The 15,333-nt window shown below is 41.1% G+C and overlaps 1 protein-coding gene across 7 annotated transcripts in view; it reads right to left on the reverse strand.

Annotated features, from left to right (window-relative positions):
• Positions 1–15,333, reverse strand: part of LOC128299393 (casein kinase I) — a 71,844-nt gene that overhangs the window by 20,660 nt on the left and 35,851 nt on the right. For 4 of the 7 annotated variants that reach the window (XM_053035348.1, XM_053035353.1, XM_053035349.1 and 1 more), the window contains exons 5-6: positions 13,180–13,290; positions 11,338–11,507 (exon numbers count right to left, since the gene is read on the reverse strand). In XM_053035348.1, the coding sequence (XP_052891308.1) occupies positions 11,338–11,507; positions 13,180–13,290 (281 nt within the window). Of the gene's footprint in view, positions 1–7,913; positions 8,066–11,337; positions 11,508–13,179; positions 13,291–15,333 lie in introns of all 7 variants that reach the window. The other 3 variants (XM_053035351.1, XM_053035352.1, XM_053035354.1) reach the window with 1 other exon arrangement.

Below are 15,333 nucleotides of genomic sequence, written 5' to 3' on the forward strand. Positions count from 1 at the left end.
TGTTTGATATCTGAGGTACTCCTCCGCGTCCACAGGGGACCCCACCACACGCATAATGATCGATGAAATTAAGCTATTATTAGAGAAATATTTTTAGCTGCCTATCAATAGTTTAAGCGTCGATTGCGTGATGCAGTGAAAATGTTTAAAAATACCTCCAGCGCTGCATCATGCAAAGCACAAGAATTAAAACGTTTAACAAAACCTAACGTATGGCCGATTGTTATTATAACAGGCTTTCTGCTTTATATAAAATTCAAACACACTAATGATTGTGATAAATCGTTTGGCTGGCTCGCTATTCATTTTCTCCTCCGCTCCCAAACAACTTTAGACGACGACTATCGTGGTGTACAGGAATCCATTATCACTAGCTGTCATTGTCGGTGCTTTCCACGGTAATTCAGCAAAGATAAACCCGTGCCCATTAATCTGCAATCCGGCAAAACTTTTGCCACAAGAACAACTTTACTTTCGGCGACCCGACGACGGTGCGCGGCGCTGCTGCTACTTATTACCTTGCCATCTACTCACAGAGCGAGAGGGGGAGGGATGCCGACTAAACAAATCCATTTTAGCACACCGTCCTTCTGTCTACTTATCAGCGATCGAAGGATAAAATGGTGCCACCCGCCATGGTGGCGCGGGTGTCGCACAAACACTCAATTATCCTTCCCGGTCCAAAGCAGGCCGGTTCGTGTGTGTGTATGCTGAGAACCAAGTGTACGAGAGCTATGCTTTGCCGGTCCTATCGGTCTTCTCGCTGATGTTTCTACTATTTTGATGTATACCCCCCTCCCACCCGGTAGAGCCGGAGCGAACCGAACGGGTGACAAATGGACGGCAACATACAAACCATCTCAATCAGGTTCTGCAAACAGTGTCCCCACACACACGTCTCCATCTTGATGACAAATCAGACCAGAAAAATCCCTTGGCAGAGGCCAGTCGTCGGGGTGTGGGTGCGAAGTGTTCCCAGACAGGTCCGGCTATAGTTGGGACGACCGAGATCAGAAGGACACGAAAAAAAGGGTGAAACAAGCCAAGCATCATCTTCGTGTACCGGTGCCAAGTGCTCTCTTTAGAAACACACGCAGCACCGGACACGATTAATTGCTACCCACAGTAATGTGTGAATAAAGAAACAATAATGATCCTCTCCAAAGCGTTTAGCCTGGGTTAACGAGATCATTAGCACAGTAGTGTACCGGCGTGGTGGAGTTCGTGACGAAGTTATGCTCTTTATTTCAATTAAAGGAGAAATAGAACTGCAAGCAAACATTCTTGAGATGGAAACTAACATGCAGACTTGGTTTCGCTTGTATTCCTATGCTCAAGCTCAAGAATAAAGGTTGGAATAAAGGTGCCAACCTTAAGGTAAATGCATTTTTAAAATACCATCCCCTAAAACTGCTTTGCATTTCAGATGTTAATCTGTACATTCCGTTTTCGTAAACACGCTGACCCACCACCCATTGAGCCACACACAAAGGCACAGAGCATAGTACACCCAGCCCTTAACAACCGCGGTAGGGTGACGGCGACAACACAACCATCAAACAACAACAATATGTTTTTCAATGACTTAATAATCCATTTGAATGCAGTTTTCAGCCGTCGCCGTGCTCACAATGAGAGAGTGACACGACAACAACAAAAAGCAAGGTCCACACAGTGAACTGGAAAACTCCCCCCTACCGGAGAGGTAAATGCTCGTGTTTATTGGGGACTCCAGCCAGTGTGATGACATTAAGCGTTAACCCCTGTACTAATTGTGTGCTAATTGTGGGTTTTGTTTTGTGTGCGTCGGAGAGAAAGCGGGAGATTTGGAATGCTATATTATGCGGGTAGGTAGCTCCTTTCCAACAAAGCGCCCCCACCGGGCCCCGGGAGGTTGAGAACGGAAAGCCGTACGAATGCTGCTGATGAATTTTAGAAAGGAATACATTTAGAGAATATTAGAAACGTTTGATGGGCGTTTTTTTCGTTATTATTTAAATATTTAAAACATCCAACTGGGGTGGTAAATGTGCAAAAACCATTAAATATTAGCCAGGCTTTTCCAACAGAGAAAGATTCCCCACTCGAGAACGATTACAAACTCAATCCCATTCATGTCGGAAAGGTCTCGTCAAGTGATGCAATAACAGACGTAACAGACTGTTACTGATCAGCCGATCGCAGCCAGCTCCTAACCTAACATAATTCTTCTATGGTCAGTCTCGAACATACGAGGTCAAGGAAGTACAACCGGGGGAGCTCTGCTGCTGCTCTGCTCCCGTCGGGGATTATTTTTTCCACCAAACGGTACACACATGGGCAAGCAGCGTCAGCAGCAGAGGAGAAAGAGTCCGTCCCATCTGCTACTGATGCTTAATCGGAGTATCTGACTCCTACGCGCACGGGCACACATGTCTGCCGCAGATTCTAGTCGTACACATACATGGTTAAATTGTAGTTCTAAATTTAGCACACATACACACCGCAAACATCAACAATAATCACAATCTAATCGTGTGCTTCTCATCGCCCAACCTAATGCTTCCCCCGTACCAAAAGGGGGGGGGGGGTTGTTTGGGATGCGTGGATAAGTCTTTCGCTCCACACTGCGTGTCTACTAGTAGCATCGCTGTGCAAATCTGGCCGGGCGACTTTTCTGTGCTCAAGCAGCGCTGAGTTGCGTAAGGAAGGGCAAGAATTCGTGAGCAGAATTGCTATGTCACTACCGCCACCCGTCATCGTTCGGTGTTGTAATGGCACACTCATCATCTCCATTTTCTCCAATCAATATTTCCTACGCTCCAAAAAGCCCCAACCGTGTTCATAATAAATATCAAGTATGCAAAACATATCCGGGGTGGAGAGGTTGGTTTTCCATGCTTGGTGCGCCGTTGCTGATAAAACCGTACACAACCTGGACACAGACCTGGCATGGCGGGGGTGCGGGAAGCGTTGATTAACGGAAGTGGGAGAATCTACCTTCCCACGCAGCACAAACACGGAGGGATTTGTTTTCCAACTTGTTCCAACAACGCCTCCATTTTGCTGGAAACAGTGCTGGTTGTTACGTGGCTTGTCATTAAAATACACCCGTACGCTGTTGTGAGTAGCTCACTTTTAAGCAATAAGTTGGGCCACATTCGTTCAAACTATGCAATCGATCGCTTATTATTTGTGCGAAAAGAAAAAGTTTCAACGAAGTTGGTAATACACAATTCAATAAACATTTACATAAATTTCCATCTTTTGGAGAGAAAAAAAAATCCTGACGGTGAAACTCGTCCAACTTGAGAGAAATGGAGCGAGAAAATATGAAGAACTGCGAGATATTACTTGTATCCCAAATCACTTTGCTGAAATCCCCTACGGAAGGTGTATGGTTTCCAATTGTAGCATCAAGAAGATAACAAAAAATAAATGAAGGTGAAGCTTGCTGCTGAATGTTACCGACGGATGGAAAATCCGTCTTCGAGAACCTTTTTCCCCGAAATGGTTGATTAAAATTGAAAACGCTCTCAAAATGACCCAACCAAAGTGCTACGTAACTAAAAATGATATGGAGAGGGCTTTAAGGATTGCATATTTTAGCGGAAGGTTCGCTTTGCTTCATTATGCATAGCAAATATTCATCCTTTAATCCTGAACACAACTGAACATTTATTCAACAAAATATGTGCCGACGGCAGGGGCTAAAAGGACGAAAAAGATACTACAAATACTAGTTTGCCATAAATTGATTTTATAGTAAGGCAAATGTTTAAAAATACAATTCCCTTGCTGTGGTGTGGCAAGTGTAGCCATCAACGTGATAAATGTTATGCTGCCGTACAAAACCCCCCACGTAGAATCCCATTGGGGGAATGAATGCCATTTTCCAAAAACAAGCAAGCAACAGTTCTACACGCACACACTCACCTAAATATCGATCGGAGTGTAACATTAAAAAAAAGACATTATACAAACAAAGAGCACAAGAAGAAAAAAAAATCCTCCCAATGACACTGACAATGAAAAATCAATTCACTTAGCGTAACCACTTCACTCAACCCCGCCCAACACACACGTGCGCACACCTACACTTCCAATAGCTTCCCTTCGGTAAGCATTGTCCTCGTGGAAATGCAATTCCGGACTATAAAAATAAGTCAAGGGTAGGTTTGGTCGGGGTTTCCACTCGCCGATGATGATGATGCAATTGGTAGTATCGACCAGAATTTTGAGCGTGTATGCGGGGCTAGGTGTCCTTACATTAAACATTCCACCTTGTCCATATGTTTGCACACATCTCAACCTACATGTGGCAAACTATGTTGTGCTGGTGGTGGTATCGGAATGAACCGGGAGGCGTAAAAACAAAAGAAACCAACATCTGCATTGGGCAGGACGACGACGTGTCAAAGGTGTCCCCAACAACTTCTGGGACGTCTCTTGTCGTGGGGGCGCACCCCCCATTAGGCACCCCATATACCCGTGGGACAGACGTTATGCCCGTGCGTCGTGTGTCCTAGGGTAACATTTTCCATTGCATTAGGGGCGCAAATGTAACAAAAAAAAATGCTTCCCTAGCGACAGTATGTCTATGACCTGGAAAGCGATTTCCTCCCGCTGCTGGCACAGAAACGTCATCGTGTGACTCTCTCCGAGGAAGGGAACAACATTTTGTATGCATAAACACTTACATCACGAGTAGCCCCTCCGTGTTCACGTCTAGAGGTATGTCCACAACGGAGGCGTAGGAAGGATCGTCCTTTGACGCTCAATAAATCAACAGTGTTCGAAAAAGTGTTCCACCTTTAGAGCTTTTAGATATTTGAAGCGAGGCACCACCAATGTTTCTCTCGTGTTTCGTCCAAACACAATCGTACACAGCAGTATGAGTGTGGACTTCGTAAATATTTCCTACTCAAACATTTGCAAATGCAATTTGCAATCGATAGACTGACGCAGCGTGGCTGGGTGAGTGTCAAAAACAAAAAAGGTAACGCAAAATGTTATGTCCATTAATGCTGCTGCCCACAAAGCCATACTTAAATCACAATGTCCACCCCCATCATCGCTAAAGGTATACAGAGGACGCAAAAAAAACAACGAGTGAGAGAGCTTCAACCATACACATTGTGCGGCATTGTTACTGTGCCCTACTACCCCTGTGATACCCAAAATAGGACCAGATTATGTACCAAGTTTCGTTTTTGGTTTAGAGTAAAACGGTAGCAAAAACAGCATTATGCCAAGAAAAAAAGGTGTCCAGGAAAAAGGAAGAATCAGGCGTCGAAAGGTGAACGTTGCCTGTGGGCGACCAAAGCCACGGCGAGATGTGGGGTGAAGTTTCAAAAGTTGCAAGTGAGTGCCGGTGCAAAAGTTAGGAGTTTAACAACAGCTGACGAATGGCTGTTAAGGGTTTCTTTCCTGTGGGTTTTGTTACAATTAAAAAGAGCACCAGTTACACCAAGTGCGTTTCATACAAACGCTCTCTAGGAAGCCATAGTCGGACGGCCAGGCCAAGACTCTTTTTTTAGGTTATATTACGCACTGTAGCAGGGGAAATGTTTTTATATTGCAATCATTATATAAAAATTTTAACTTGTGGTGAAACACATTTCATCTGGCAAATAGAAGCGCATTTCAAGCACTTGAGATATTAAAAAGTTTAACATTACAATAACTGATTGAAAACATTCCGTCACATCCTAACGACAAAAGACTCTAATTATCGCATCTCGTCGCATTCACGAGAACCCGTCTCGTATGAACAGATGCAAAAGAATAAAATAAAACTCACTTCCGTTGAATGGACAACACGTAACATCGAAAAGCGATGGAAACACGAATAATGCTCTCTGCAAAACAAAAGCAATAAATTTAAGGTTTTGCAAAGCATTATTTTGGCGACAAATTGCAAAAGCATTGCGAGCCGCTAATGCGGGACAGCAGTGGGACAGCAAGTTAGCCGAACCGACCTCATAATTGCGTTAGAGTTACAAACCAACCAAGGTTAAATACTGCAGATGTGATGGTTTAAACGGGCACGTGCGCTACAGCAAGAGTTTAAACTAAACCATTTCCAGATTCGCTCCTACACGAACTCCACGCATGCGAGAGATGATGGAAGGCAGCAAGAAGAGGGTGGTCCTCATTTTGGTGTTGGGAGAATTCTTCCGATACACTGTTTTGTAGTTTAAACTAAAATAAAATAAGAAGCCACATATACGCGAAGCAGACGCACAGCGCACGGCGCAATTTATTCTGTGCGAGTAATTGGATTAAGGGAGCGCGTACTTTCGCTAGAACTTTTGATTTAGCGTACCGTGATATGCATCGTGCTGCTAGCTAAGTCGGCATCGTGGATAGCGTTTGACCTTTTAGCAGCATTGAGTTTATTTATGCTGCTGGGCGCAATGGTGGAGGCACGTTGTTGCGAAAAGGATAGCAATTGTGACATGTGCTCCCGTCACACATGGCCGCCACGCGCGTAATGCCGGTGGCGGCAAGAGATTCAATTTTAAATTGAAAAATTGCTGGATGGAACCAATTCGGTTCCATTGCCGAACCGAGAACAGGGAATCTCTTTTGGTGTGACAGTTGCTGATGGTTGTGAGTTTTCTTGTGGAGTTACTAGAGTTGAAACACAAAGCAAACACCAATTAGATCCAATTCCCAGACGTTACAAGAGCATGGTAGATAAATAGATGAAGGACTATGAGAATTTTTGGGGGTTCTTTTCCCAGTCATAAGGGAAGGTAGGTAACGTCGTACAACATCGCAACATACTGGTCACACAACGTGCCAACGCAATATATGAGCACGTACTTTATTCTCTCCTTAGGGAAATTGGGAGATGTTGACAAACACGTGACAAACTCAATGATTGCAATCGTATTAACATGTAACCTCTTCGTCCAAATAGAAAAAGAAAGTTTAAAATAACAATTTGAATGTTTTCGTTCCTCACATACTAGGAAACCTAAAGAATAGACTAATAAAAAGTCCATAATCCAACAGAGAAAAGGTATGTTGGTGATGAGTATAAACCATTGTTTTCGAAGTTGATCGTCAGAAGTTCGAACTTTCGAAAGAAGATCATTTCGGAGTCCACTGTGGAATAACTCCAAACAGCTAACGACCGGGGATGCATCACACTTGAACTAACCGGCGGCGAATGCTGCTCATGGTCGGATCAAAACAACTGATTCTACTCAGTTGGAACAAGGTTTTGGAACGCTGTGGCTTTGACTCCATATTCGGCACCGGAGTGTAGTCGGAATAGTTTTATGCCTTCACTCCAAGCTACCCATCACTAGTCTGTATGTCATCGTTCCATTAAATCGATTGATAAGCGAAGTAGCAGTAAGTAGCAGCAGTGCTGGTGGCAGTAGTAGTAGTAGTGGTGGTAGTAGTAAAGGTGAAAGTAGAATGTAAAAAAAATTTAAAATAATGTACAACGTGTTAAATTACAAATAGAGATAAAAAAAAACAATGCATTAAAAAGAAAACCAAAACACGCATACATACATACACACACATTGTACAGTCCTTTTTTTTACCAACAAAAACGATGATGTATGCGTGACTGTTGATATGAAAAAGAATAAAATACTAATTGAATACAGCAATATAAACAAGACCAAATCATCAGTGCTTAGAACATCGCATCGGAAAATATGTGAACATCATTAAAACACATGTTCATGTTGATGTTTTTTTGTGTGAGAATGAGAAATTCTAAAATATAAACCAGTCGGTACACGAAAAGCTACTATTTTGGGGTGTTAACTTTGGTCCCCAAAAAGATTCTCTAAAAAAAAACTTCACACTAGCAACGGGTGGACGTGAGAAAAAGCAACTCTGTCGGGAAGTGCTGACCCCGACCATCGTTGCGGAGCTATGGAGCTTTTTTTGTGGATGTTACTTACTAATTGTATTGCTATCATCAGTACTGTCTTCAGCGAGAATCGCCGGCCGCACAAATCGAACAGATCTTCGAGCGATGGGCCGAGCAATTCCATAACTAGTGCATTGTATTTGCCGCAGGGCCCGAAGTAGTAAACCTCCGGTATTCCTTCCGCTATCGAGAGAGGGAGAGAGGAGTAGTGGTTTTTATCCCGGTTTGGTCGGTTTGGAGCCCGCGGTTGCAGCAGCAAAACCAGTACGGAATTGCACAGTCGTGTACGCACGCGGCACAATAAACGCGTGTTGATGAAGATGTGTTAACACGGTTGGACGCAGATAGAAGAGAGAGAAAGAAAGAAGAAAGAAAAAAACGCGAATGCACAAAGCAAACAGAACAGATAGAGATATAGAGCAGATAACGATTAATGTGTTTTTTTTTTCAAATTTAACAAATCACATTATTTTGTTGTAGAATTATTTTACAAAAACGAAAAAACAAAAACAAAACAAAATACAACAATTATTACGTTAGATTTCATTTGGGAAGTAATTCCAAGGGGAATTATAGAATAGACATGTGTGCGTCATAGACAAAACCATTAAAAATGCACAAATACGGGTGCATCACGTTTGGTATGCAGAAAGTATAGAGAGTTGTACAAACAGCAATTGATAGAAAGTAATACACAAAGAGAGTGGGTGTAAAAGTAAAGGGCACACAGCAAAAAGAGAAAAAAAAAAAGAAACAAGAGATCAGTAAAAAGAGAAGAAAAATAAAACAAAAAGAAAAAGAACAAAAATAAATTAAACATTAGAATCGATCCGTTTATTAACCCAGCGCTACTGTTCTAGAGAAACTTTAATCAAACTGTGTATCAATTGTATAAAGGGCCGCAGGCAGAAAAAGGGATGAAAATATACAATTCTTACACATCAAAAACACAACGGACCTCGGTACGCGTTTGTTGCGGAACCTGTTTTGTTTTCACAATTGTAATAGCTGCACCGAATTTTGGTAACGCGAAACAATAACTTTAAAAGGAATTGGTGTGAAAGTGGAACAACAATTAGCAAAGTTTGGAAAGTGAATTAAAAACGTGCCAAAAAATGTTAAAATATTTATTTAATCTCTCGGAACAAGAGGTGTTCATCTATTTCGTACCAAGAGAACGTGAAGGGACCAACGTTTTGTTGCACTGTACATGGCTTAATGAAGTACTGAAGTAACAGGTTTTGGAATGCAATCAATTTAATTTTCATTGCTCCTGCCATAATAGTTTCGTAATGCCATTTTGAAGTATTTTGCGTTATGGGAAGGAATGTGTTCCACTAGATGCTCCTCCGTCGTGCGAAGAACCGTAACCACGACGAATAAGGGGGACACAATCATTTTACAAAGGAAAGGAATTAATAATGTTTGTTTTCTCTAGGAAGGAATATCCTTGGGAATCGATCACAAGGTTAATAAAAAAATCCTTTTTATAAAAAACATACAAACATTACTAGCTTTACGTCAAGCGTATTGGAAAAGTGCAATGTGTATTAGAACTGATGGAAATGGTCACCTACCGCATAATCGTATTATAAAGAAGGGTTTGAAATTCTAAAGGACCACGAGCATAGATAGATGCAGCCAAATAGTTGAGGAATGGTATTTAAACATTTTCCACTGATAAAACAAAACATAACTACTGCAAACAACGGCCTCTTTCTACCGCAAGGAGGAGGAAAAAAACCCCACGGACCCGAAGATGAAACGTTCCGATACCGATTTACGATGAATTTGGAATCAGAGTTTTAGCAAACTGGCGGGAGGGCCATGATTGGAAACATAAGAAAAAAAAAGATAGACGAAAGAATGTGGATGTGAATGACTCATGGTTAATTACTACTACTACTACTTCGCTTTCTCACTGATTTGTTACGTGTACGATCCATACAGCATACTACGCACGCGAGTTGACGACAATCATAGTCCAGAAGAGCGTTAGTAATTGTACACGGTGGTGTAGGATGGATAGTTGTGAAATACGTGATCAAGTCGTTGGGACGTGATCAGTAATGATGTTCAGTTGCAAATGGGTTCGCATCAAATGCGATACGCTAAATCGTTCTGAGTTGTTTGGTTACATGCTGTCAACATTTGTACGAGAAGGATATTTTTAAATAAGTGGTAACATTGTTCCGATTGCGATAGTACTAAACATTACAAACAAAACAAACAAACACACACACACACTCACACACGCACATATACAACCAATGATGAACAAAGAAGTTTAATTTAATTCTGCCTAAATACTCGTTTAGTGTAGCAAAAATGTAAAACGTAATTAAAGAAAATATATAAAAAAAACTCTCTTTGCAACAACATATTATTGAGAGATTGAAACAGTTTCAAGCTTTTCTGCAATTAAAACATACAAAAAAAACTTTAAGCTTTAAATTTGCTTCATTTAAAAGTAAAATAAATAAATAATAAAAAAAAACTATTACTATAACAAAAGAACAACAAAAACAACAAAAATGAAAAAGAATTATTCAATATATTAAACAATACAACATAAAAAAAACATTGAATCCCAAAATCACACAAAACTATTGTAAGAAAAGCTCCCACAGCGAAAACAGAATAATTAAAGGTTACAAAAGATTTAGCAAAAGTCGTAACAAAACACAAACAATCCATATTAATATAGAGTCTAAGTAATAAACACGATTTTGTCCAATAACAGATATGTACAAATTTAACAAAATAATCAAACAAGGCAGTAACACAAAACGGCACTATTCACTCTGAGCTTAAAACAGAGGATCTCAGTTGCGTTTGAAGCGATTCTGGCGCGTTATCTGGCGTTTTTTAGAGGATTTTAAACAGTTCTTTCGTCTCAAATAGTCACCACATGGTCATTACGGGTCTTTCTATTGCGTCTAGTCGATCTATTATATATTACCCTTTCGTTCTTTTTACTGTCAAAACACAGCATTAAAAGCTAGCAGAGTTAAGGATGAATATGAAATAGGGTGTTTGCTAGCAATTGGTGTAAGCAACTGCGCGATAGGCAAGCGCTGAGATTATTGAGAGCGGCTCCGTCGTGTTCGGAGTGCTTGTCGTGAATGAGAAATGATCTTTATTCATTTTTTTTAAAGCAAAGTGATTATAAGAAATGAAGAAACAAAGATATGTAAGACGTAAACTCAATGTTCAGATCCAAATAGAGAGAGAGAGAGAGTGCGCCCTCAGGACGCGATCAGGCATTCGATTTCTGCTTCTATTATTTACGCATCGGTGGAGGATTGACGGGGGTGGATGGCGGGACAGGGTTGACGGTAAAGGATGGATGGAAAACAAATTTTAAACACCAACGAACGGCGAAACGTGAGAGATGCGTGGTTTGTTTTTAACACACCGGAACACTCCGGGGATATACGAGATTCGACACTTACTAGCTGCTTCGCAATCATCAGTACAGTCTTCAAGGAAAACTTCCTTCCACATAACGTAAAAAGATCTTCTAACGATGGTCCCAACAGTTCCAGTACCATTGCATTATACCGGCCGCCGCACGTACCGAGGTGATACACCCTCGGGATCCCTTCCGGTGGGGACTGGGTATCTGTTATCGGTGTGCGTAATTCGAGTGCGTGTGTTTGTATATGCGGAGGGACGCACACACGAGGGGCAAGGCAAGATGGATGGATGAAGATATCGCGGACGCACGTACGCACACACACACACACAAACAAATCGGGAATGTAAATAGGCAGAGAAATCAAACAATCAGTGAAATAGAAAACACTAGAAAGAGTTTACAGCATAGCTTAACAGGTGTTTTGATATGAAGAATTTTAAACTGTCTATTTATATTTTTACATTTCACAAAAACAAATCATAAATCGCACAGTTCACATGCAGAAAACAACGAATGTGCAGCATTTGTTTTTTTCCAGGCAGGAGAATGGATAATCAAGAAAATGCACAACAAACAAACAGGATCAGCAATACAGAGAGAGATGAAGGAAGAGAAAGATGCAAAATGTTGGTGAAGATGTAAAGCCTTACAGTGACTTATGGTCCTGTTTAATTTAAGAAGTGATCAAGAAGGAAATACGTACGATGAAAAGAATAATTGGAACATATATAGTAAAGCGAATCCGTTCGATGTCCCTTTAATTTTAATATAATTTAAACAGTTTAATTTGTTGAACAAAAAGGACAAAAGCTGCAATGGATTCTTCAAATATCAGAGCGATAGGAATGAAAGTTAAAAATAAAACAAAGGCTTATACAAAATGGAATGGAAAAAAACAATGTTTTATCTCATAGATAAAGTCATGAAGAGACAAGAGTACTAGCGGAAAGCTTGCGGACCATAGGATGTCCCAAAACAGTATAAACTAGCGGGGGAGGAATATTGGTGGAACGCAAAACACGTACGCGAACATCACTAAAAACACAACCGACTTTGCAGTCTTTCTCTCCTCTTCATTTTCATCCTCTTTCTGCCTGGCAAAGCCCATCATCGTCTAATTTGAGACCCAAATCTAAAAGGGTTACCCCATTGTAAGCTAAAAGATAAACCGAACACGCACTATCCCGTGGCTTAATCGAAAAACAAAGGATGCCCCATTACGTTAGTTACTGTTTGATCAGCAATCATCGGGGTGATTTCTACCGATCAAAATAATTAACAATCATAACCTTGTAACCTTGTAACGTGTCATGCATATTTATTTTTCGATAAGCTGCAAAGGCGTGTAAATAATGCTTTTTCTTCATTTAACGCAGCATTCGTAAACACAACAATACAAAAATGAAAAACACAGCAAACGACAGAAAGAAGCGACAGCAAAGTTTGCGGACTATGGATAGAATTTTTTTAAAAAGAAGTTTACCAAAATAAAAAGGAAATGCCTGATTTGCTCTTTGTTTTGTAATGTACGGTAAAGTAATAAAATAGTAAACTTTTGAATAAAAAGAATGTTTAAAGCTAAAAAGAAAAAAACTTCTCAAAGAATAACTATGTTCTCCCAATTAAATTATACAAAAAGCAAAGTTTAAGCAGATAGGAAAGAAAATTGGAAGATTGAAAACAACGAAAGATTGGACAGAATATGAAGCTTCTTGAATAAAAACAATGGGAACCGCAGGCAGCATAAACATAACGGATTGTTTAAGGATAGTAACAGAAAATGTCCGACTTTTCGGTTTTGCTCCAACCGAAGCGCAATTCGAACATAGAGGTAATAATAAGTGAAAAATGGAAAGTTGAAGTAAAAGGTACTTACCGTGTGCCCCTAGTAATTTGTAAAACCTATACTCTAAGTGTAATTGTGGTGCTTTTGATTTCATTGACTCCATTTTTATTGCTACGTGTTCATTGTTGTATAGGTTTTTCCCTGCAAGAGAAACAAACGAAAAGAAGTGCACACAAAACAATATTAGTGAGAAAGTCCTTCGAGGCTTAATCGTAAATGACCCTAAACATCATGGCGAATCTGGCTCATCAAATCTTGAATGGTGATTTATGTTAATTAGCATTGTGTATTCGCACACTGCACAATACTTGAGCGAATGACTTGCGTGACGGTCAGCGTCGACGTAGCAAGAAGTGAACAGAGGATATGGTTCTTGGATCTGATGTAATGCTTGACTGCTGGAATAACCAGAAACAGTAAGTCTCGTGTACGATATTCGTAAATGTGTTATGTTGAAGCATGCTAATCAGCATCATGGAACGAAGAATGTTCTGATGAAGGAGACATATAATATTGAGCATTGCTAAAACTTTGCCCTGGAAGCAATGTGGGACATTTGTTAGACTTGGATTCGAGGAGTTCGTTACGTTCCTAAATTGTTCCAATATCGGACGACTAACGATTACGAGACGATTATTACGACTAAAGTGTCATATATTGTGCGAGTTTGTAGAATTCTTCGAGCAGATACCTCAAAAAAGCCTCTTGCTACATGCTATTCCTCCATCGCAGATGTTCGCAGATCTCCAATTACAGTTAGAAAACTAAGTTTCAAACAAGCCTGTTAATGTTTAACGTTTTAGAATGGAACTTTATACGGAATGTGGTACTTCCACAACACAGTATTCAGGTTTCTCGCCATCAAGTCTAGATGGGTGAGATTCGGTTTTGCATACCTTTGTAAACGCTTGCAAATGTGCCGAAAGCGCTGCATTCCCCCCACAAGAAATGTGTGCAATTATACACAAACACATCTCCACAAAGTTCAACCCACAGCAGTCTACCACAAACACAATGAGCGTGTGATGTGATCGGACTGTGCGCCCGGCTAGCCACTCTTCGGCAACCAAGCTCGCTCCTCGGCACGCCCTTCGCAAACTTTGCCGGTTCCAGAAGACTGGAATGGTAGACTTGTGAGACCTTAAAACGGTAAATATGGAAAATGGCAACTGCTGGACACACACCGACCACACCACACACTATTGTGCTGCAACACCATCCTCCCCCCTTGCAGCAATGGGGTGTATTGCCTTTCACATCCGGTTCTCAACTGCTGTGGGATGGTGGCGCAAAGCGTACAGAATTTATCATCACCCATGAAGAGGAAAGCCCTTCAAGTACGGAGTAATGCATATATCATCATCTTTCACACAGCACGGTTCTCGCTGTTGCTGTTGCGAGCCCAAAATTAGGTTAGCTATTTCGCACCACACATTTTGCACCGAGCAGCCGAAGCTTTACCGGTTTCTGTTGGCCTTTTCGCATTGTAATGGGAAGGATGAAACATAAACCACACGCATCCGGATTTTAGTATGCAAATACAATGCGAATGAACTGCAACTTTGTATTAAAAGTTTTACGCTGAATGGTGGAATACGTTGGGGATACGGTCCAACATATGGTCTATAGTGACTCGGTGCTTGGTCTACTACTCCAAAGAGGGATGATCATTTCTAGACGAGCTCCTCCTACCATGTCAGGCCTTCAGCCTGTACGGCGAAAACCTGTAAGGCTTGACCCAAATAAGGTCGATTCACACCAAGAGGTGGAAAAACCGAAGATTTTCAAGATTTAGTCAAACCGCCAGCCCACCAACAGCGTGTTCTTGAGTGCGTGAATAATAGCAGTTTCTAAGGTTTTCCAACAGTTTTGTACAACATGACTCCGTAATGCGATGATAAAACAAAGGTACAGCAGTTACAATAGGTGACTCCTCTTAACCCCCAATTCCTTGCCCACTATCAGAGCACCATCAATGAATGAGCAACAGTTTCCGTTTTAATCCACTCCCAACACGATATCCAACGGTGTGACTGACTGTTTTTTAGGCTTAGAGAGCGACTTGTCCGACCTACTCAGCAGGCACACGACCTTCAAAATCACCTTCAAAACGATTCGAAGTAGGGAAGTACTGGAAAACTGCCCTCCTCACAGTTATGGTCCAAAAGTTTACGCCGTGTGATT

The sequence above is a fragment of the Anopheles moucheti genome, chromosome 2 (genome assembly GCF_943734755.1).
Source record: "Anopheles moucheti chromosome 2, idAnoMoucSN_F20_07, whole genome shotgun sequence".
Lineage (NCBI taxonomy): Eukaryota > Metazoa > Arthropoda > Insecta > Diptera > Culicidae > Anopheles > Anopheles moucheti.